Source organism: Populus alba, chromosome 13 (genome assembly GCF_005239225.2).
Source record: "Populus alba chromosome 13, ASM523922v2, whole genome shotgun sequence".
NCBI classification, from domain to species: domain Eukaryota; kingdom Viridiplantae; phylum Streptophyta; class Magnoliopsida; order Malpighiales; family Salicaceae; genus Populus; species Populus alba.
Genome location: NC_133296.1, coordinates 6711963 through 6734441, shown reverse-complemented (window position 1 = coordinate 6734441; position 22479 = coordinate 6711963). Strand labels below are relative to the sequence as shown.

At 29.8% G+C, this 22479-nt stretch overlaps 1 protein-coding gene across 1 annotated transcript; it reads right to left on the bottom strand.

Moving 5' to 3' along the window:
* Window positions 1-18920: 18920 nt before the first annotated feature.
* Window positions 18921-22255, bottom strand: LOC118047245 (AUGMIN subunit 7; the record flags this gene model as incomplete). The annotated part of the gene is made up of 4 exons (XM_035056489.2): window positions 18921-19300; window positions 20585-20683; window positions 21492-21599; window positions 22100-22255. Coding segments are annotated over 4 exons (558 nt in total), but the record flags the coding sequence as incomplete, so codon positions are not given.
* Window positions 22256-22479: the final 224 nt, after the last annotated feature.

Below are 22479 nucleotides of genomic sequence, written 5' to 3'. Positions count from 1 at the left end.
CTGAGACAATTTCCTAGAACATTCCAGAGTATTCCGGGTAAATTATGATGTTAGCAATGACGTCTTGTTCAACAAGAAGATAAGGAGTGTCACCAAGTCAAGATGTGGCCACCCACTCATCAATTAATTAACAAATCAATAGTTCTAAATTTTGGCCTATAAAAGGAGGCACTTACCATGTATTGAGGCATCTTGGTTTCCAGATCAAGATCATGCTCTTGCTTTCTCTCTTTGTATTGCTTATGTTTTGCTTTCATTAATATCAAGTTTATGCACTTAATTTCCTTTCCTTTACTTAGTTAACTTCTTTCTCATTTATGTTCTTATCTTGTTCATCTATGTTTCTTTCTTTCATTATGTTTAGCTAAGTTAATTATATCAAGGTGAAAAGGGTATACTAATGGTATAAGAATAAGTATAATATAAACTTAACATGGACCTTAACGTTGGATACTAACATGTTTTATATTTGTTATCTTGTTCACTTTTAATACTTTGCTTGTTAAATGGTTAATCTAGATTTATGTTGTATAACACTTGGTACAACAAATACTTGGTACTTTCATAGCCCATACTGTATGGTATAACCGACACCTGAGCTATGAAAGGAACTTGATTTGTTGTTAACATAAGTTATAATCATGAATGCCTGCCAACATTTACAAGTATTAGCTTTATTCGAATAAGATAACTAATGTGATCATGTTAACAATTTTTAATATGATTGAAACCTCCTTTATGTGTGTTTTCCAATTGAGTAATAAGAGTTTATACTATACTTGTTTGAAGTACCATTAGTGGATCCTCTAACCTTGACATTTATTTTTATCGTTGTTTAATCCTTACATTAATCTTTCAACTCAAAGTTCTCATTAATTTCTTCATTCTCTTCTTTATTATTGTTTTTGTTGTTATTATTATTATTATTATCTGTTCATAAACTTAGTATATAGGCTGGAAACTTGTGACCCAATCTTTTAGATCATTCTCAGGTATAACAACGCCACGTACTGAGTATTATTATTATTATTATTATTATTATTACTATTACTAGTACTACTATTGTTATTATTATCATTATTATTGTTATTGTTGCGTTGTTATTTATAATTTATACAATTAACCTCTTTGTGGTTCGACCCCGGTCTTGCCGGGTTATTTATTACTTCGACACTCCTGCACTTGGGAGAAGACATCAAGCTTTTTGGTCGTATCAGATATATCTAAATTAATTCCATCGAGCCATCAAAGGGAATTAGTTGGTAAGAAACTAGGTAGCTAATTACAAATTTTCACAAGTCATTTACTAACATCGTGGCTGTACTTTTTTTTATTTTTTCTTTGTCTTGGATTGCAAAATAGATTTTCTATTTGAATTCCTACATTTTTAAATTACATAAAATTTATAAAATTATATAAAAAAACCTTCACTTACATTTGAGGGGAACTATATAAGAAAATAATTTTATAAAAAAAAGAAAGATACTCAGGCCCTATTTAATATTACAACCATTCAACTATAAAAACACAATAATAGTGGTCTTTAAATGTCCATAATCATCCATCATACATTAGAACATATTAATATGCATAATTATATACATTGCATGCTTCAATTCTAATTATTGGCTTTATGTGAAATTTTAAAATAATATTTCTAACACTTAGAAATATTAAATCAAATCCAATTTGATAAATTTCCCAAACATAATAAATCATAGTAAAACTCTTATTAATATCCCAAACTATTTTAAGATCAATTAGATAAATATTTTTGCTTTAAGAAAATTTCTTTATTTTAGAAAACCTATTTTTCATATGTTATTTAATTAAAATTTTGTATTAAATTTAAAGTCTATTAGGATATTACAAAACTCAAAAATTTTGAATTAACAATTTTAATTCAATCCTAATCCAATTAGGAAGATTAATTCTACAACAAATTTAATTTAGGTTTCAATTTTAAAATATAAAACCAATATTTTATAAATATATATAGGGGTAGAATTGTAATTTTATTTCATATATCATATTATAAGAAGGAATAAATTGCATAGGTAAATTTATAAATTAAATCTCGAAAGCCCTATTGTAATAAGTTATAAGATGCAGGGTTAACTTTAAAAACCTAAAAGTAAAATAATAAAATATGCAAGGGTAGAATTGTAATTTTGTCAATCATGTTCTTATCAATTGTTACATTTGGTTGTGGGTTCACTGCTGCAAGAAGCTCCTTGGCGGCGACAACCACGATTCTGTTAGCCATCCTTTGCACTAATAGCCATGCTGTCGTTGTCGACAACATCCATCATCTGCCAAGCATCAACTCGCACATCAACCTCACCAGCAATGTCTAGTGTTGTTGTGGCAAGATAATAGCTTATTGCCTTATTACCAACGACTTGTTAGTTGTGCACAAAACGCTAGATTTCAATAAATTTTACTTGTTTTTTTCTTATAAATTTCAGTCAAAATAGCATATTTTGACAAGATTTAAATAATCTGGCTAGATTTGGTTGGAATAATAGTCAATTTTTTTTTTTTTTGAAAAATCATGAGAGAAAAAAATTAGGAAAATTTTTTTGCAAACAAATTTAATTCATGATTAATGCCAATAAAAATTATAACACACAATTAACAACTCTAATTTTCTAACAATGACTCTAGTATAACTTTTGGGTTTCCTAAAATACATACATACAATGGAAATGATAAATTGAAAATTTTTTCAAGAGTCCCAAGGATCTCATTAGATATATCTAGGTTGTTTAGGGTTTATATGAAAAATTTCCTAAAATTAAATGTTCTTTTCAATTTTTGAATAATTATTTCAAGGCTGGGTTGTCACAAACCATAAGTCGTTCAAGTGTCCAGCCTCTAACGGTAATCTGTATAAACCACCAGTGAGAAATCTAATAAATCCTTTTTAGAAGAGAGAGATTGTTATGCCTTTGAGTGATAGCTCTTTTCTTTTATGTTTTCATGTGTTCGATAACTTCTGTAATTTATGTACAATTTACTATACAGAAAATAAAAGACATAACATTCTATTTATAAAGAAACCTAAAAACCTTATAAATAGTAAAACATAAATTTGCCCCTTGAATAACATCATATATATTATTTCAAGATAATTTTAGAAATTTATTTATTCAAGTCCCAACTTATTTTTTTTAGTCTAGAATTATAATTCCTTATATAAATTACATTTTAGTCCTTAATTTCTAAAACTTATTTACAATCAAGTCATACTTGATTAATCATCTCATTTTAATTTCTGATCACTGGTTTTTATTTGTGTGACCAATTAGGTTTCCTAATAAGTTCGTCCAAACATAAATTATAATCCTAAATAAAATATGGTTAAATAAATCTATTTATCATCAAGTTAATAACTGATTGATTTATATTTTAATATCAGGTACAATATTTAGCAAACTGTCATGGTTCTCCAAATATTAGAAAAGTTAGAAGTGATATGACTTAACTTTTTAATGACTAGTTTCTGAGTATAATTATTATTCTTTCATCAACAACATTTCAATTTAGATATAATAGCATGGAGTGTCTCCTATGTCAAATATTGTTTGTTCTCAACACCATAGCCATTGATTATTTAAATAGAATTTAAAACTTTCTTCAAATCTCATTCCACTTTACATAAGGACTTACAATACTATTTCAGCACAGCTAGAACATTTTTCTTAATTTCACATAAGGTGATGAATTATCTCTTAATTACTTAAATACCTTTTATATAGTTCATGTTATACCTAATATATGCACATTTGTTACCCTTTATTAGGATAACATATAATAGGATTAAAACATAACACTTTCTATATAAGATAACTTGGTAATCCCAAGTCTAAAGATCATTTACACAACTATCACATGAACCTTTCCATAGACACATGTGATCTCCCCATATAAGATTATCACCATAGTTATTAAATCTGATCCAGGGTTGACCTGGCCAAGGGGTCGAGTCCTGGGTCACAAGGGTTGACCCTGGTCAACTCGAGAAAAAATATATTTTTTTGAGATTTTAATATCTCACATGCAAAAGTTAAGAAACATTGCACATGAAAATATTAAGAAACATTCCATATAAATGGAGGCTATATATAAAGTTATTCCATGTGGAAAAGTTAAGAAATATTTTTTGTAGATGGAAGCTATAAATATAACTATCACACATTGGAAAGTGAAGAAACATTTAATAGGTATGTAGGCTATAAAACAAATATGTGAGGCCAAGTATTCACAAATTAATTTTATATTTTTAGGGTTTATTAAAAAAAATATATAACAAATTCGGGTCTCACCCAAGTTACGCCAAGTCACTTAGGTTTTATTGGGCTAATTACAAGCCCAAGTTTAGACCATTTAAAACTCGTCCAAGGCCCTAGGTCCCAATTCAACCTGTCGGGCCGAGTTTTATATATATGATTCTCATGCAGGTCAATTCAATGTACATATTATTTGACAAACACCTATATATTAGTTGTAAGTATTTTTTATACCTCAGCTTATAAAAACAACTGCTTTCTTTCATAAATAAAATAATATAATATGTATCAATCTCGACATCTCTAATTAATATACAGTCTTAATAAAGTATTGACTTGGAATATTTTAAGAATAATGCTTTGATGCAATATAAATCTTAAAATTATAACTTTATTATTTTCTTTACAAAATATTTTTGTCCCAAGTATTTTATCTTTACTCTAGATTCATTAATAAAATATTTGATGAATATTAAAGATAAATAAGTCTTTATTAATAAATTAAATATATTTATATGAATAAAATCAATATAACATGTAACCAACTGATTGACTACATGAAATATACAATAATATTTTTTCCTCTAGCAAATTGAGTTTTAATCTTGAGATCAGATCTTGAATCTACTTTCATTATTTTATTTGGTGTGGTGGTTGAAATGTCACAAATCTAGCTTTTAACTTTGAGATTAGACCTTGAATCTAGTTTCATTATTTTTATGTGATATGGCAGGTTGATATGTTGCAAATCAAGCTTTGACTTTGATATACTATCATAGCCCATGTCATTATTTTATTAGACTTTATGTAATTGAGTTTAAACTTTTATTATATATTTGTTTCACAAGTTGATATGAGTTGAAAGTATAAAATTAATTTGATTATATAGTTGTTTGAAAGTATTGTTGTAATTGTTTTTTAAAGTATTTTTCATATTGAAAAAAATCAAAATGATGTTTTTTTTATTTTTTTAAAAAATTATTTTTAAGATCGGTGTATCAAAACGATTTAAAACATATAAAAAAAATTAATTTTTAGCAAAAAAAACAAAATTAAATTTAAAAAAAACACGGTACATCTACGTTTCCAAACTCTCTATTAACTTTGCAACACTAACCTTTTACTTGCCTGTTAGGTAGAGTGTCCTAATTTCAATTTAGGTGAGATGTTGACCCTCTCTTTCAATCTCCAAATCACCTCTTTTAAGATTAATTAGAAAATCCCAACAATGAACACACAAGTTAGGATACCTACAGACAATTAACAGAAATTATTAGATATGTCAGTTGGTTGTAATTCTCTCTCACATAAACAAGAATTTTATCCCAAAAAAAAATCACAAATCCTACTTTTATGTGAAAAAAATACAATTTCTGATATAGATGTTGAATAATTTCTCGGAACTTGGATGCTCAGTTGTGGTGGGCTTCTCTGCGGGTCATGTTTGAGCATTTCCCCCTTCAATGCTATGAATCCTTCCGTAACTGATGCACTTAAAGAAATGACCATCACAGTCCCATGCTCTCATTTCCTAGTATTGAAAGGCACGTAAGAGCCCCTGGCACCAGGGATCTAGTCGAGTTCCCAAGCCGTAGGTGGAACCTATTCTTCATCCCCGTTAGATCTTTCAAAGATTTCATATTGTCAGAGAACCATCTCAATCTAATAACTTAAACTATTAGATAAGGTCCCATGATATGATTTATATTATTCTCTAACACACCCTCTTAAATAAAAGCCATTTGAGCTTGAAACTTGCACAGACTCATATTACCTTGTGCTTAATTTTTATCAAATAAATGAGGATGGTGAGATTCGAACTCATGACCGCTTGGTTATAAAGCTCTGATACCATGTCAAAGGACCATTTCAACCCAATAGCTTAAGCTATTAAGTGAGGTCCCAGGATATGATTTATATTATTCTCTAACACATGTATTCCACAGTTACTACAGCCTTGGTATCCCTGATCAACTCTAGAGCATATTTTAGTAATATATTTTTAAGTTAATATTTAAAAAAATAATATTTTTATTATTATTATTTTATAAAATAAGAGTAAATGAATATAATTTAATAAATGGTACACATAAATCAAGAAAGTCTTCGATATTATTAAAATCATTGAATAAAATGAATCACACTTGAATTGCATGTTTTAAATATGCGGTGAAAGGGATAGGTGCTTGATCTGCACGTGTAAGGAGTTAAATTAAACTGTTGTATTTTAGAAGTAGGTAGATCATATTTTTCAAACCAGCTTCACACACTAAAACTAATTAAAATATTTAACCAGGATTTGATCTAGATGCTATAGTATAGCATCTCCACGCGCATGCACTCAATACTTCAAGGGCTGTATAAGGACTTAAATGAGAAGGAATCATTGTGCCGGGTTGGATGGTTCTCTTGGGCTAATAAAGAAACTGGCGATGGGCCATGCCATCGAACTGGCGGATGTTATGACAGCATCATCTTAGTCATTAATTACTTCTTTTTCTTCTTTTTATTTTATTTTTAAATCATTAAGAGTATATTAAAAAAACCATAAAGCTAATAGCGCAAAAAAAAAAAAAAAACAAGAACCTGACAAAATTTTTTTTGATCTATTACAACAAAAACAAAAAGATTACCTAAGATTTCTTGTTATACCACAATTTGATGCCATTAGAAGATCTTAAGAGATCATTTCTTGTATAAGTGAAGTTTAAATTCAGAGTATGAAACCAAATAGCAACTCAATGAAGGATGGTGGAAAAACAATCAAACAAGTTTATAGTTCCTTCCTCAAAAATAATTTTGTTTCTCAACAATCAAATACCCCAAGTAATACTACTCGAGATTAATCTCTAAGCTAACCTTTGGAATTTGTCTTGCACCATTCCATGCTACTGCAGAAGCAACAAGTCTAGGGTGCTCGGCAAACAACATTGGATACCCAACAATCCAAACTTTTCATCCAAACACTTTTAGAAAAGTTACAGTGTATAAAAAGGTCATTTGAAGTTTTTAAATCTAAGTTGCAAAAGACACATGAAGCTTGAGTGATGGGCAAAAATTTTTGGTGATGGAGAAAAGCTCTCGTAATAACTTTGTCCTAGATTGCCAACCAAAGAAACACTTAAACTTTCGGAGAGGCCCTTTTAATCCAGATGTTGGCTTCAAAAACTCTATCATTAGCAGAAGAGGTACTATAAATTAGGGTGCAACAAGACTTAACTGAGAAGCTTCCATTAGAATTACACGGTTATATGATTTTGTCGTCTTTTTTTGTGTTGAATTATCATTGGCTTCAACATTGAGAGCAAATGATGATATTGTTATTCTTCATAATAGCAAAAGCTTTGTAAAGCTTGGAAAAATGCTACGCAAAGTATTTGATCCTATCCACACATCAGACCAAAAATGAATGGAGGACCCATCACCAATCATGAATTTAATATTTTGATGTAAAACTGAGCCGATAACACTGTTTGAATCCAAGATTGACAAACTGTCTTTCCAAAATGGGAAAATATGACCATGCAATTTAATTTAAGCTTTTTATTTTTAATTTGGAATAAAACCATTGAGTTAATGTGTTAAATCCATATAAAATATTTTTTGATTAAAATCAAAATTTTTGTTTATAATTCTAACTCAAAATTGCATCAGGATTTTGAGAATATAAAGGAAGAGAGAATTATATCTACCAATGACACAAAATAAAAAAAAACCAATTACTACCCAGAATATGCAATAATGGGCTGTTAAGGAACCCTTCTTTTCTCAGCACTTTGAAAAGAAGTTCTTCAAAGCATAGAAATAGAGGATGGATTGGATCTCCAAACTGATCTATGATTAGAACCCCTTGAATTCATATATGGTGACTTAATTTATTGTGAAATCAAGCCAAGATTTGTGTTTTGCAAGAACATGAATTTAGACATGTATTACAGAACAAGATTTGATAATTTGATACTTTGAAGAGTACTTTTAATTTTTCTTTAAAGTGTTATTAAAGAACTCTTATAGGACGTTTAGAGTTAATCCAATAAAGCTTTATGTAGATGAAAAAGGCTTAAGAACTTTTGAGATAGCTTCCTTACTTGAAGTACTTGTAATGAAGAAAATTTTGTATCTCCAGTAATTTTCTTCTTTGTCTAGGGTAATGCCCTTTATTTATAGAGGTTCAAGTTATTTTTTCCATGTCACATGACATTATTTTATTGGTTGATTTTTATTTATAAGATCTTATATTTATAAAAATACATCTTAAATATCTCATCTCATGTATCAACCTTTCATTGGCCAATAAATATATGAATGTCCATTTATTTTTCATGTCATTTATTTGTATTTTATTTTATCATTTTATGTAAAAATAAAAATAAAAATGACACATGGAAAAATTTGATTTGTAGAATATTTTTTTTGTTTCTACATATGCCCCCTCAAGGCAAGTTCACTTACACTTAAAAATAAGTGGCATGTTTTGAAAATATAGTTGAGAGAGTTTTTATACTTTGAATATATTTTTTTTACTAAATTGATTTGATCATATTAAATTTTCACAATAAATAGATATCTTTTATTGTGAAAATAAGATATAATAGATAAAATATATTCTTAGGGAAATTCAAATCAAATAGGATAAAATATAATTGATATTTATCAAATCAAATCATAGAATCAAAGTTTAGTATCCTATTTAAAGCAATAGCAGATTTTAGGGACAAAATAAAATTTATTCTTATACATGAATAGTAGTAACCAACAACTTTGATAAACTCCTAGGACTTCTTTCTTTTGTTGAAAGTGACCGTTATGAGATCTTATTTTGAAGATCTCATTATCATGGTTTAATTTGTTGATGATTTTGACTATTGGTTAATGAATTATGAACAATGAAAAGTTTTTTATCTCTCTTTCTCTCCCTTATCTTTTGTGTGCCTCCATTTACAATTCCTTTCTTTCCTTTATTGTAAGCCAAAAAAAAAAAAGGCTTCATTGCAGTAGTGTAAGGGAAAAAAGCAAACAACATGCAATAAACTGATTTGGCATTCCTTGTATAGATTCAAAAAAACTTTTCTTCTTTTACACAGCTTAAGTGTAACACCCGAAAATTTTGTTAGCATTTAAAATTAATTTCCTATAATTTGGTATGTAAAAATACGAGGTTTTTTTTTTTCTTGATTTATTTTGCACTGTAACGGAATTTCTATCAAAATTTTGGTAGAGTCTCCCCTATATCGGGAGGTCCTAAGTTATCAACAACTCATCCTGTACATATTTCATGTTCATTCCATCATCAACGCATATCCATATTGCATTGCGACCACAATTATTATTAATCATAATATTTTGCAAATCTAGGGATTCATTTCGACACATATAATTTACAACACAAACTAATAGTAATTAACTTGATTAATAACATTAATATTACAAGCATAAATTCTAAAGGTCTCTATGATTAAGATAAAGGAACACTAACATTGTTCCTATCATATAATTATCTAAAGAAAATACAACAACATCCATTTCATCCCAGATTCATCCCAGAGCCATACAAAAGGATTGGACATGCTAATTCCTTAATTCATACAAAAGAACTAGACACCTAGGACACTACTCCTGACAGGAATGACAAAGACCTGCAACATCAAAGTAAAGGAATAATTATATTAAATAAATAAAATACAACCATATAATGGAGGGTCACCATTACATGTAACTACGCATATGTGTACTAACTCGATAGGGCATAATCATAATTGATCCGTAAAAGAAGATCCTTTACTACATCTAACGCCTATCCTTCCACAACCTACTTATGGTTTCCTTTTTGATTATCATACATTAATTTTTGTCTGATTTACCCTTTTTCTTATTTGCCCTAAATTCTGAGGCAATCGCTGCCGACACTAACAACTCCTATTAGTGTTATTAGTTACCCTTACCCGGATAGACTAATCAATTCCTTAGCAATGCCGGCACCAACTTAATCGATCGATGCCATTGAGCTATTTCCAACCCAAAATAGTCAATCAATTGCTCTCCATCACTTGGAGATGTTTCCGGAAATGCCGATGCCAAGTTCTCTTGACATCATTAACTTCCTCCTCAGGAAGTTAATCAAGTTATAATGGGTTTGCCGATACAAACAGTATTTGTCAGTATCATTAACTATTCGTGATACGAATAGTTAATCAAGCTCAATATTCATTATATTTCCATCAAGGTCATGCCGATGTTAACAATATTTGTTAACATCATTAGCCACCCCTATTCGAGGTCGACTAATCAAGTATATAGGTGGCTATTTTCTTTTTCACATATACATAATATAGACTCATATCCGAACTCCGAATCTCGGAGTCTACGACCAAAATTCAGATTTCAAATCCATGTCTGTTTCACTGTATCTTTCCTTTCTTTAGTCATATTCACCGGGTGGGCATATTCATATAATAATATTATTTCTCGTGCTTGTAGGCAACATTCACATAGAATTAGTATTTGTTTCCCTGCCCGTAGGCAACATTCACATTGTAATAACATTTCTTGCTCATTAGCAATGTTCACACAATAATAATATTTCTCCTACTTGTTAGTAACTTTCACGCAACAATATTTGTACTGCCCGTAGGCAATGTTCACATAGCAATATTTCTCATGATACACATTAGTATAAAATACACATAATGTCTATCATATAACTAGCATTACAAGAATTTAAACAATTTAAAGAAGTTAGAGGGCAACCCTTACCTTGAACTCCTGTTGTACTTGCACGTGAGAAATTCGGTCCCACTCTGTATGCTTCTTCATATGAATTAAGCAAGGATTAAAGATGATTTTTTGACAACTTTATACGTGTTCTTCTTGTTCTCTTCCTTGGTTGATTCTTCTCCCCCTCTTTCTGCCTTTAGCCGTGAATCTCTCTCTCTCTCTTTTTCTACATCTCTATTTTGTGGTCTTTCTCCTCACTGTCACTCTTCATTCACTCTAGCATCGTATGGATGAAATGCAAGAGAACACTTTGCTGGAAATTTTGTAAGAGAGGGGGCCGCTAAGGGCTGTCTTGGGCGGCAATAATGGGAGAGGTAAAGTCACAATCTTTTCTCCCAACTACTTGTACTCCCTCATAAATGAAATTAGGTCTTATTTGGTTTGGTTCTTTTTTTTTTTTTTCCAAGGCCGGTTATCACATTCATTTTGGGTTGATAACCGGGTCAAATCTTCCCTTACATGCTCTTCTCTAAAACTCACTCATTTCACTCTTATTATTATTTTACTCTTTTTATATATATTATTCACACTTATTGACTGTTACAAAGTTGTTGTTGGGTGAAACTTTTAAATGGGTTTCATGTCAGGTTTTATAAAAGAAAACTTCATCCTTTAAAACTTGTCTCCATTCTTGCTAATAGTATAAATTTTAATCCAAAATTTATAATGTTCATTATGACTTCCACCATACTTTTAAATTTATTTATAGAGCTTATTCTCTTTCTTACCCGTTGTATTTATTATTATTTCTTCTACTATTTATTCATTTCTTTTCATATTAATTCTTCATTACTCATTGGGGTCATTCTTTCTTCTTGTTTTTTTTTTCTACGATCCTATGTTCATGCAAGGGTTTACATTAAGACATTACACAAATTAGGAATTTTTTTTCTCTTTTGGTGATTCAATTTTCCCATAATGTTTGGTGATAATTGTTTCTTCAATGACCTTTGAATTTTCTATGAGACCTGGTGTGTGAACCATTTCTCAACAGTTATGGCTTGTAGTGAGATGTTCTCAATGGTTGTGGATCTTGAACATCTGTTTCCCAAATATTGCAGAACTCAAAGAGCCATTTCTTAAGAATCGTGGATCTCGAAGAGCCGTTTCTCAATGGGTTGTGGATCTTAAGGAGTCATTTTTCAATGATTGTAAACCTCAAAGAGTTGTTTCTCAATAGTTGTGGACCTCGAAAACCAGTTTCTCAATGGTTGTGGATCTTAAAGAACCATTTCTCAATGGTTATGGATCTTAAAGCATTGTTTCACAATGATTATGGAACTCAAATAACCATTTATTAACGATGGTTATTGAACTTATAGAGTTGTTTCTCAACGATGGTTGTGGATCCCGAAGAGTCATTTCTTAATGATTGTGAAGCTCAAAAAGCCATTTCTTAATGGTCAATTTTGGTGATTCACAAGCTCCTATCAAGCATGAGAGAAGCTTTTTTTTTTTTTTTTTTTCACTTTTGATTTAGGTATGTTCTCAAATCTTTTCTTCTTTTTTTTTGTAAACATTATTGTACTTGCAATCTTTTTACCTATGCTTTTATGCCATAATTGTGTTATCAAGTTACCTTCTTTTAACATGAGTATTGGGCATTGTACTGCCAAGACAAGATTTCCTACTTGGAATGTGCGTGGTCATACCTTGTTGTTAAAAGCTCTATAAAGTTAGGCTTACTAAAATTCTAATCATTATTGTGCTTCAATATGTTTTTTTTTTAATCTAAAGCTTCAAGTTCTTCAAGGTGTAAACAAACATTATTTTTATTGGAGAGCCCTTCTTGGAATGCAATTCTTAGAGATGAAATTTAATATTCTAATGGAAGAACAACTTCAATATCATATACCAAGAAACATGGTGTAGCTTAAATTGGCATTCAGAATGTAGTATAATAAGCTTCAATTATATCATATCAATCCTTCTTCAAGCGATTCACCATCTTTTTATTTAAACATTATAGCATGTAGTATGTATGCTTTATTAAATCATTTTAGTTCCTAGCACTATAGTAATTGATTTGTTTAATAAGATTTGAAACTTTTTTCAAATCTCATTCCACTTTAGCTTATGATTTCACAATTAATGCTATTTGAGAACATATAAAATATTTTTTCTAATTCACCTATGGTGATGAATCCTGTCTTAATTACTTAAATGCATTCATATAATATATGTTATACCCAATATTTGCCTCTTTTTTTTAACCTTTAATTAGGACATCATGTGGCCAGGATCAAAACATGACACTTACTATATAAGACAACTTAGTGGTCTTAAGTATAAAGATCATTTACACAACTATGATATGAGTTGTTCCATAGACATAAATAATCTTTTCATATGGAATTTTTTTACAGGTCAGTTTAATATACATGTCATCTAACAAGCATCTGCATATTAGTTCCAGGTATCTCTCATGTCTTAGTTAATGAGAGCAATTGCTTCCTTTCATAAAGGAAATAATATAATATGCAATAGTCTCAACAACTCTAATTAATGTATAGTCTTAAAAGAACATTGACTAGAAGCATTTAGGAAAAATACTTTGATGCAATATGAATCTTATAATTATAACAACTTTATAATTTTTTATGCAAAGTGTTTTTGTTGCATGAACTTATTTTTACTATAGATTTATTTATCAAATATAGTTAAATATTAAATATAAAAAAAAAATCTTTATTAATAATAGAAATGTTTACATGAATTAAATTAGTGCTTCTTATAATCATCTGATTGGCTATAAAACATATTCATTAACAAATTGTTCCAATATTCTCATCTAAGTGTTTAAGTTAATTACCTTCATTATAATTATAATCAGGACTTTGATATTCATTTTCAAACTTCTTTTTAATTGAATTCTACTATAGCCTAATTACATGAAATTAGATTTGAAATTATAATAAATATACTAAATTAAAAGATAAAAGACTAACATGTAAAATACCAGAAAAATACATGGTCAATCCAAAATTTACGAGTTTAGTCTTAAAGTTATGTGTTGTAATGATGAAAAATATATGTTTGATTTATTAAGTAATGAATTTGGTGTTTTTTTTTTTTTTTTTTTAATGATGGGCTTGTTTAGTTTTTGGAATTTTTTAGTTTTTTCTTTTCTTTGAGTTTAATTCCAAAAACATATATAGATACACATATAACTTAATTTATTATCAACAGTAAAACAAAATAGTATATTTGGGTCTTTATTTTTAATGTTTTTATTTAATTAATTCAAGTTTTATTTTAAAAAATATTAATTTAATTACCAATGGAATTATTAACAAAAAAAATTTTAAAATCAAAATTCCATTACAAAATCCGAAAGGTAATTTTTTAATTACTAAAGGAATTTTTTCTGACAGATATTTTCCATCAAAAGATCCATAGAAAAATTAATTTCTAATCAAATTCCTTTGCATTCAAAAGTGTTTTTTAAAAAATTTGAATTTTATTTTATTTTTTTTCCTTACTTTAAATTAATATTTTTTTGATATTTTCAAATCATTTTGATGTGCTGATGTCAAATTTTTTTTTAAAAATATATTATTTTGATATATTTCCAAGTAAAAAAAAAACCACAATTACACTACTAAACACTCCTAAAGATAGTCTCATTCTTTAAGTAGTGTCTGGCGAGGAGATAGCAAAATTAATAAATATTAACATTAACAGCGGCCTCCTATATCCAAATAAAAAGGTACAATTTAAACATTAAACATTTAATGTGTTTTTTATATAATTATCAAAAATATATTGAAAATGCCATAAAATCAATAGCTAAAGCAATATACATGGACAAAACAAAACAGAATAATAAAAAAAAAAACCAGTATTGATCTACTACGATAGAAACAAAGAGATCAAAAAAGAAGAAGAAGAACAAAAAATAATCAAACAATCTTATAATTCTCTCCTCGAAAACACTATTGTTCCTCAACAACTAAATATCATAAATGATATTGCTTGAGATTAATCTTCAAGCTAACCTTTAAAATTTATCTTGCATCATTCCAGATAATTGTAATAGCATTAAATCTAGTGTGCTAGCTAATAAGCATTAGATAACTCATAAACCTAAAAATTTAATGGTGTTTTTAATGACACAGGTTCAAGTTTAATAATTTAGTTTATTTGATTTTAACATGTTTGGATTTGTTTTTTCCTCTTTCCAAGATTCATTAAAATATAATTACATATCATCAATCATATAAAGATCATATAACTTCACATTGTACTTTAAATTATAAATTTCTAATAATTTCATAATAGTAAGAGAAAAGTGATTTTAAAATCGATGCCTCTCCTCTTGAAATATCAGAAAGGTCAGGAATTGGTGGTGTTTTAAGGGAGCATGAGAGTCATTTCCTTTGTATCTTCTCTTGTCCCTTGAGCAACAAAGAATCTAATTAATGAAGTAAGAGCTCTTGTTATTGATGTTTATTTATGTATTTTAAAAGTGTTTTTTTTTAAAAAATAAAAATTTTTATTTTTTTTATTAACTTTAAATTAATATGTTTTTAATGTTTTCAAATCATTTTAATGTGTTATGTCAAAAATAATTTTAATATATATATAAACATCATTGGCATGCATTTTGACATAAAAATTATTTGAAAAGCAACCGCAACCACATTACCAAATAAATATGGCATGTTTAAAACCTCGGAAATTGCACAACATTTTCAGTTCTATTAATTAGGCTTGTTTGGAATCATGTAATGATGATGGTTTTAAAGTATTTTTCACTTATAAAAATATTAAAATGAAATTTTTTTATTTTAAAAAAAATTATTTTTAATATCTATCTATTAAAACTATCCGAAGACATAAAAAAAATTTATTTTAAACAAAAAAAATTTAATTTTTTTAATAACATGCGCAAACACCCCTTTAATTCCCATGTCATGTGTCACGTCGTCCATAATAATGTGTGCGTCTTGGATGTCTGCTAGGGTATTGCTAACACTGTAACCACACCAATCACACCATACCCAATTCTTCCATTTTCCTTCATATGGTAAATCATCGATCGATTTTGGGTGTCGAAGTCTTCATACCTGGTCTTTATCCATGTGAAACAAAAACACAGCTTTCCATGTATAAGGACAAACGACATCTCATAATCATAACTTGTCTTGTGTTCTGGGCATGCATAATACTGAGGCTGGCCGGCATTGGATTCTTTGCACATTATCGTCAATCGTAGGAAACACCAAAGGAAAACTCAAAAAATTAATTTTTCTTTTATTTAAGGATTTCTTTTCTTCACATATTTTATGGGATATCATTATCGTAAATTTATCATATAAATACTGACAGTAGCACTTATGAAAATGAACAAAAAAAAACAAAAAACTTTCTTGTTGTTTCCAATAATTTGAGATGGTAAATTTTTTATTCTCTACTTGTTTAAGTTAAATATTTTTCGTTCTACACTATAGAACATTGATATGGTAGATGCTTAGCGTAAAAGGTAGTTTATTGCATTAATATGACTCGGCTTCACACCAAAGGATTTTTCTTCTCTTCTCTTCTCTTACCGTGATTTTTTTCTCTAAACACCAAAGGATTCAACTCTCTTTAAACTTAAGCTTTTGGATTTTAAAAAGGGTTAAAGAAGCAAGTATTATGACTATTTTTTCTGTTGTTTTCAATTGAGGATTTGATAATTTATGGATTAAAGAAGTGTTTTAGGATTTTAAGATGTGCACATATGCTAACAAAGAAACAAAATACCATATGAACATATACTAATTACTCTCCGTTAACATGCAATAACTAACTATCTTTGCATTAGTCTGGAGTGGAGTTTCTGACAACAGCTTAAATGGGGTAACAAAAATCATTATATGTGTGTGTGTGTTTCCTAGCTCATGAGTAGGATATCAATAATATGATATGTAATTATGATATTTATACTTTTTTGTACACCATTTGATATGATACCTTTGATATACTTATTTCATTCTATACTTGATTTATATAACTATATTCACTTATCTTAAAATATATATTAGCATGTATTATAGTTATTACCTCACAGTGAGTGTTTGGACTCACATCTCCATTCATATTTTTCAGGTCTTTAATTCAACTTCAATAGCGGGATCTTTTGATTGTGTTCTTCGTGCTTCTTGAATTAGTATATCTCATTTATTCCTGAAGGCCATTAGTTTATGCATTATTTGTTATTCATGAATACTCCACAAAATGATTTTAATTATGTTTTAAATTTGTTTTGGATTATTTATGAAAGAGTCAAATTTTAATTTATTTATTGAATTCTTCAGTTTTGAATATTTTGTTCTATGTTGTGTTATTTTTATGATTTTTATGATATCAGATATATAAGTTTTGAAAATTAACACAGGCAGGTTACCTTGAAATGTTATATTTGTGTTGCCGATCATAGACCCAGAAATGAAATCAAATCGTGAAATAATTGGTAGTCTTTCTAAACTTACTATTCTATGTTTAATGTGGGTGGGCCTTAACATATATAGGTGATATGCACCAATGCATGAAATTCAAATCTCAATACTCATGAAGCCCTTGGAACACACTGGGCTATTGTCCTGTATTTGTACGTTGTCTAATTCTCTAATTCTGAACAGACCACCTAACTACAAGAGGAGGAGGGATTTTAAAGGTGGGCTTTACTCGTAAGGTTTGTTGATTTTTGCAATTATATTCCCTTTGAGTTTATTTGTTGTGGTGTTAGATTAAAGAGCCTCTTTTTTTTTTTTTTTTTTTTATGGAATGAGTGCTTTCTTGGTATTTTTTACTGTCCCTGAAATTTCTTTGGATTTTGATAGCAAAGAAGGAAAGATATTAGGGCTGGCCAAATTTCGGTAGAGTGTTTGTTACCTAAAATATTCTAGGTACCTTAGTTTTTAAATACCTTTTACTTAATACTTCATCTTTGTCCTTCAAGATATCTGCTTTTTGTTTAAGATGATTTCCACTTCTGTCTCTCACATGCACATGTTATTTTTTATATGGATTTGCAACTGAAGCTTCCTGAAAATACTTTGCATGTATTGTTGGTGAAGTGTCCATTAACACTCATGATCATGGTGTTGCTCTTTATGAGAAAGAGACGAGCTCAATGCAATCTCTGTGCTAAAGTGACGAGTGGTTTCTCAGGTACCACTTATGAGGTATACGAGGGGATGTATACAAGGGAGCCCTTCAGAAGCATGCTGTTAGAAACTAAAAGAGCGAGTCTTGACAAGGAAAGTCAGAATCTGTAATGTCCAGATCTTTCTTAGAAGAGATATTGCTCCACTAACTTGAATGCTGCTAAGCATATGAAGCGTGATGCCAGTCAAATTGTAGGCTATGGAAGTGGAATGCATGTAGAGATGCACTCCGTGGTAGAGTATGATATGATTGAGCACCTTCCAGTTACTCTAATGGAAGAAGAGCTTCAAAAACAATCAGAGCAAAGGAGAATATATTATCAAAGCAATCTCAAAGATGAATTGGCAAGTTATTTTACGAAACGTGTTTCGATTTCAGTGCTTCCACTTTGTCTAGCTTCCAAACAGATGAACTTATAATCCTACACCCGATGTTACGTTAACAACTCTTTTTTTATGCATTAACACATATGATTCTCACTTTATTTTATTTATTATATATAATATTGATTTTTTGATTTACAGTTATATTTTTTCCTTCTTGATATCAAAAAACACATTAACACTTGTACATTCATTTTTTTGGTTTAGAGAAAAAAAAAATATCCGACTTACTAGTGGAGACACTAAACCCCAACTCTAATCATCATATATAACATACGGAAAAGCCTGCCATTCATTTCACATGATATATTCAAGGTTTGAGGAATCAAGAATCAAATCAAAATTAATATACTCCGACATAGTGAACACTGCACACTCACTAAAATAACAGTGGTATTGTGACATTCAGTTCAATCAACCTTTAAACATAATATAAATATTCCACAAAAACAAGTTCCCAAAGAAAGAGTTGTAAGGTCATGTCAGAAGTTTTTAGCTATCTTATGATGCATTGTTACCTTTCTCACGTGAAATCGAAGCCGAGAGAATGCCAAGATCACGATTTAAGAATGTCAGTGCAGACTCACACTCTGAAATTATTCTTGTAACAGAAGAGGGCTCGCCAGCTTTTGTTTCAGAAGATCCAACAGCAAGAGCTGCATGCGAATCTCTAAGATTTCTTAAGTTCCCTAGGAACTGCCACAAAAGCAGAAAAAAGTCAATTCCCATGAAAGCATAAATGGCAACTTCTCTTGTTTGCTTGATTTAAGTTCTAGCAGAGTTTCACAAATGCTGTGAATGGCTTTGAGCTTAAATGGAACATCTCCATAAATCATTACCACTGATTAGATTATATCATAATAATGCAGAAAGCATTATTTTCAGGCTTTTATACTTCGCTAGTGGGGTGCTTGATAATGCAGGAAAACACGTCCGAAACATTTGCGCACAATATTGAAATACAAAAAGAAAACAAAAGGAGAAAAACTCAAATTGTTCACAAACATCTAAGCTAACCATATAAATTCAAATGTATAGCAGAAAATGAATAAAATCTTCACATTGAATAACTGGAAGAGAAAAAAAGGAAAGTAAAAGGGAACTTCCAGTTCTAGTTTAAGCCTATGGAAATGGCATGTTAGGTCTCCACGCTTTGGTGTTCAAGAAAAATGCCTTGGTAGGAAAACAATTGCATGATTTCCCCTGGTGTAGGACCACATTTTCTTTAGCATATGGTGATAGGAAGAATGTAAGTTTCCAATAGAACAGTTGGTATGTCAAGGCTGGGTCAGTGTTGCCTATGCAAGCCCTTCGAATTTCATCTCAAAGGTTTTCTCTTACTTTTCTCCTTTGGTAACATATAATGTTAGTGATAATCGTCATAGTTTTAAAAAGATTTTCGATACAAGAATCAATCTTGTATTAATGCTTCATGTTTCTAATAAAATACGATGCCCTGATTTTAAATTTTTTTTTTTAAGGAGATGAGCTTTATTAGCATTTCAGCTTTTTCAGAAATTTAAAATACCCTCAACTACTTAGTGCTTCCCCCCACCCTTTCAGTTTCCTATGAAGGACGTGCAGAATGTTTCTGATTATGAAGGGGTCTAAGAAATTTACTTACCACATCTTACTCAACACATCTTAATTCCTCTCCTACTCCCAATTGTTTCATTTTTCCACTATTTGGAAGGTCAAGGTGCTGGCTAAAGTTTAAACTTCTGTTTTGTCGGTGGTTCTTGACAAGACAGCATTAATGAGCTAGAGGCCACATGAGCTCGTCTCCTTGAGAGGGGGATCTTGAAATATATAAACTAAAGGAGGTGAAACCTTATAGGTCATAGCTTTATATAATGATGAACAATTGTGTAGTGACATGATTGAATAAAGTGCTGATAGGATTCAGAAGTATTATTAAATTGATACCATGCAACCGTTCGAGAATATAAACATTAAAAACATGAAATGATGCTGATATACCTTCCAAAGCATCTTGTATGCCTTCAACAACCGGTTGGCAGCTGGTCCAAACCCATGAAGCTGTGGCACTTCCATGATGTGCGTCCAAGGGCGTATTTCCTAAAAAGGTAAAAAAGAACACATTACAGTCATAATGTAATGTAGCAAGAGTACACTTTCACTCATTATCATAGACTTCAACACCAAGATGCTCAAGCATAAGTTTTCAAGTCTAAAGTTTTATGCCGAAAACAGTAAAAATGTACAACAAGTTAAAGATTTGAGAGAGTTTCTACTGAAAATGTCTTAAAGTGTGTCTATGAAGAGTCATAATCAACCAAACAAAGAAACATATAACAAATGGCATACCAACTCACAACACCAGATGCATGAAAGAGATCCAGCACGATGTAGAAAAGTTATTGTTCAGATATATTCAAAGGGAGTAGAGAAACCTCAGAAATAATTGAATGATCTTGAAGCAGAGATGGCAATTTAATTTGAACCTGATGATACCAATCCGACTTTTTAATACAATATGATAAATGTATCTTAATATTGACATAGAACACATGTACATGTATAATATTTATTATTTTATCATTTCATATATTATATATATATATATATATATATATATATATATATATTAACTATTGTGTTTTTTTATTGAGTAATTAAAAATAGTTAGTTAATAAATACCCATATGGATACCCGAAACCCAATTGATAGTTTATGGATATCTAAGTTTCTTACCTGATGATTAATGGGTAAGGTATGAATATCAAGAAATCCGACTTCTTGGTACCCTACTGTCATCCCTATCTTAAAGTTTCTAAGGAGATTCCTAGAAACTTCTTTGTTCAGATAAAGCTAGCAACAAGAGTATTTAAATAATAAATTAAGACCTAGCAGAGAAAATCCAGACCTTTGTGTATATCACATTGAATGATCTTGCAGTTTCTAGGAAAGATTCCAAATGTGCCCGGAGATGAGATTCCACCTCAGAATACTCCTCATCTGGATTGTATGCATGCTAAACAAAATGTGTTATAGAGTTAAAAAGAAGGGAAAATAAGAAATAAATGAGATGGAAAAAAATGAGCTGCATTAATACTTCACAGTACAAGAAATTGGGAATGACTCGACATTAGATGAAAATAAGTATTCAGAAAAACAGTTTGTTCAAAGGTGGGAATTTAAGAATTAATATTGTATTTTCAAGGGGAGAACATGCAAAAATCCAAAGCAGCACATCTTTTCAACAGTTTAACAATAAAGTGTGTGTGTGAACAGTTGTTCTAGAGAACAACATATCAAAAGTTTCTCCAAGAATGACAGCATTATGTCTAGAGCTACGTGAGCAATAAACCCCCTTACACTCACAATCACACATACGCGCGCGCGTGCGCACATAGAGTGTGAATTGAAGACATGGTAACATCAAATTGATTTAATGTGAGAAATACAAAGGACTCTTTTGAACATAAAAGAAAACAATAAATAAACAAAACTGAATTAGATAAGTGGATGGACCTTAGATGCCAAGTCATCAATTTTCTGCTGAAGACTCTGAAGTATTTTTGACTGTTCCGCAAGCTTTGTCTCCAACTCAGATACATCTGGTCTGCAAATGTGCTTAGATAAAAGGAAGGTAATGTTACTACATCTAGTAACATGGAAAAATAATAATCATCATTTACCAGTATAACTGGAAAAAATAATCATGTGATATATGTTTGCCATCAGCATTTATAGTTGTGTTCTAAAAGTTGCTTTTATATGTCTTCTTCCGGACTACAATGGAATTCTTTCCATATCAAACAAGTTATCATAAATATGGTTGTCCAGTGAAAAGATTCTAACACTTATCAAGGTAACCTAGATGGGCAAACTTGAAAATAAACCAAAGGGGT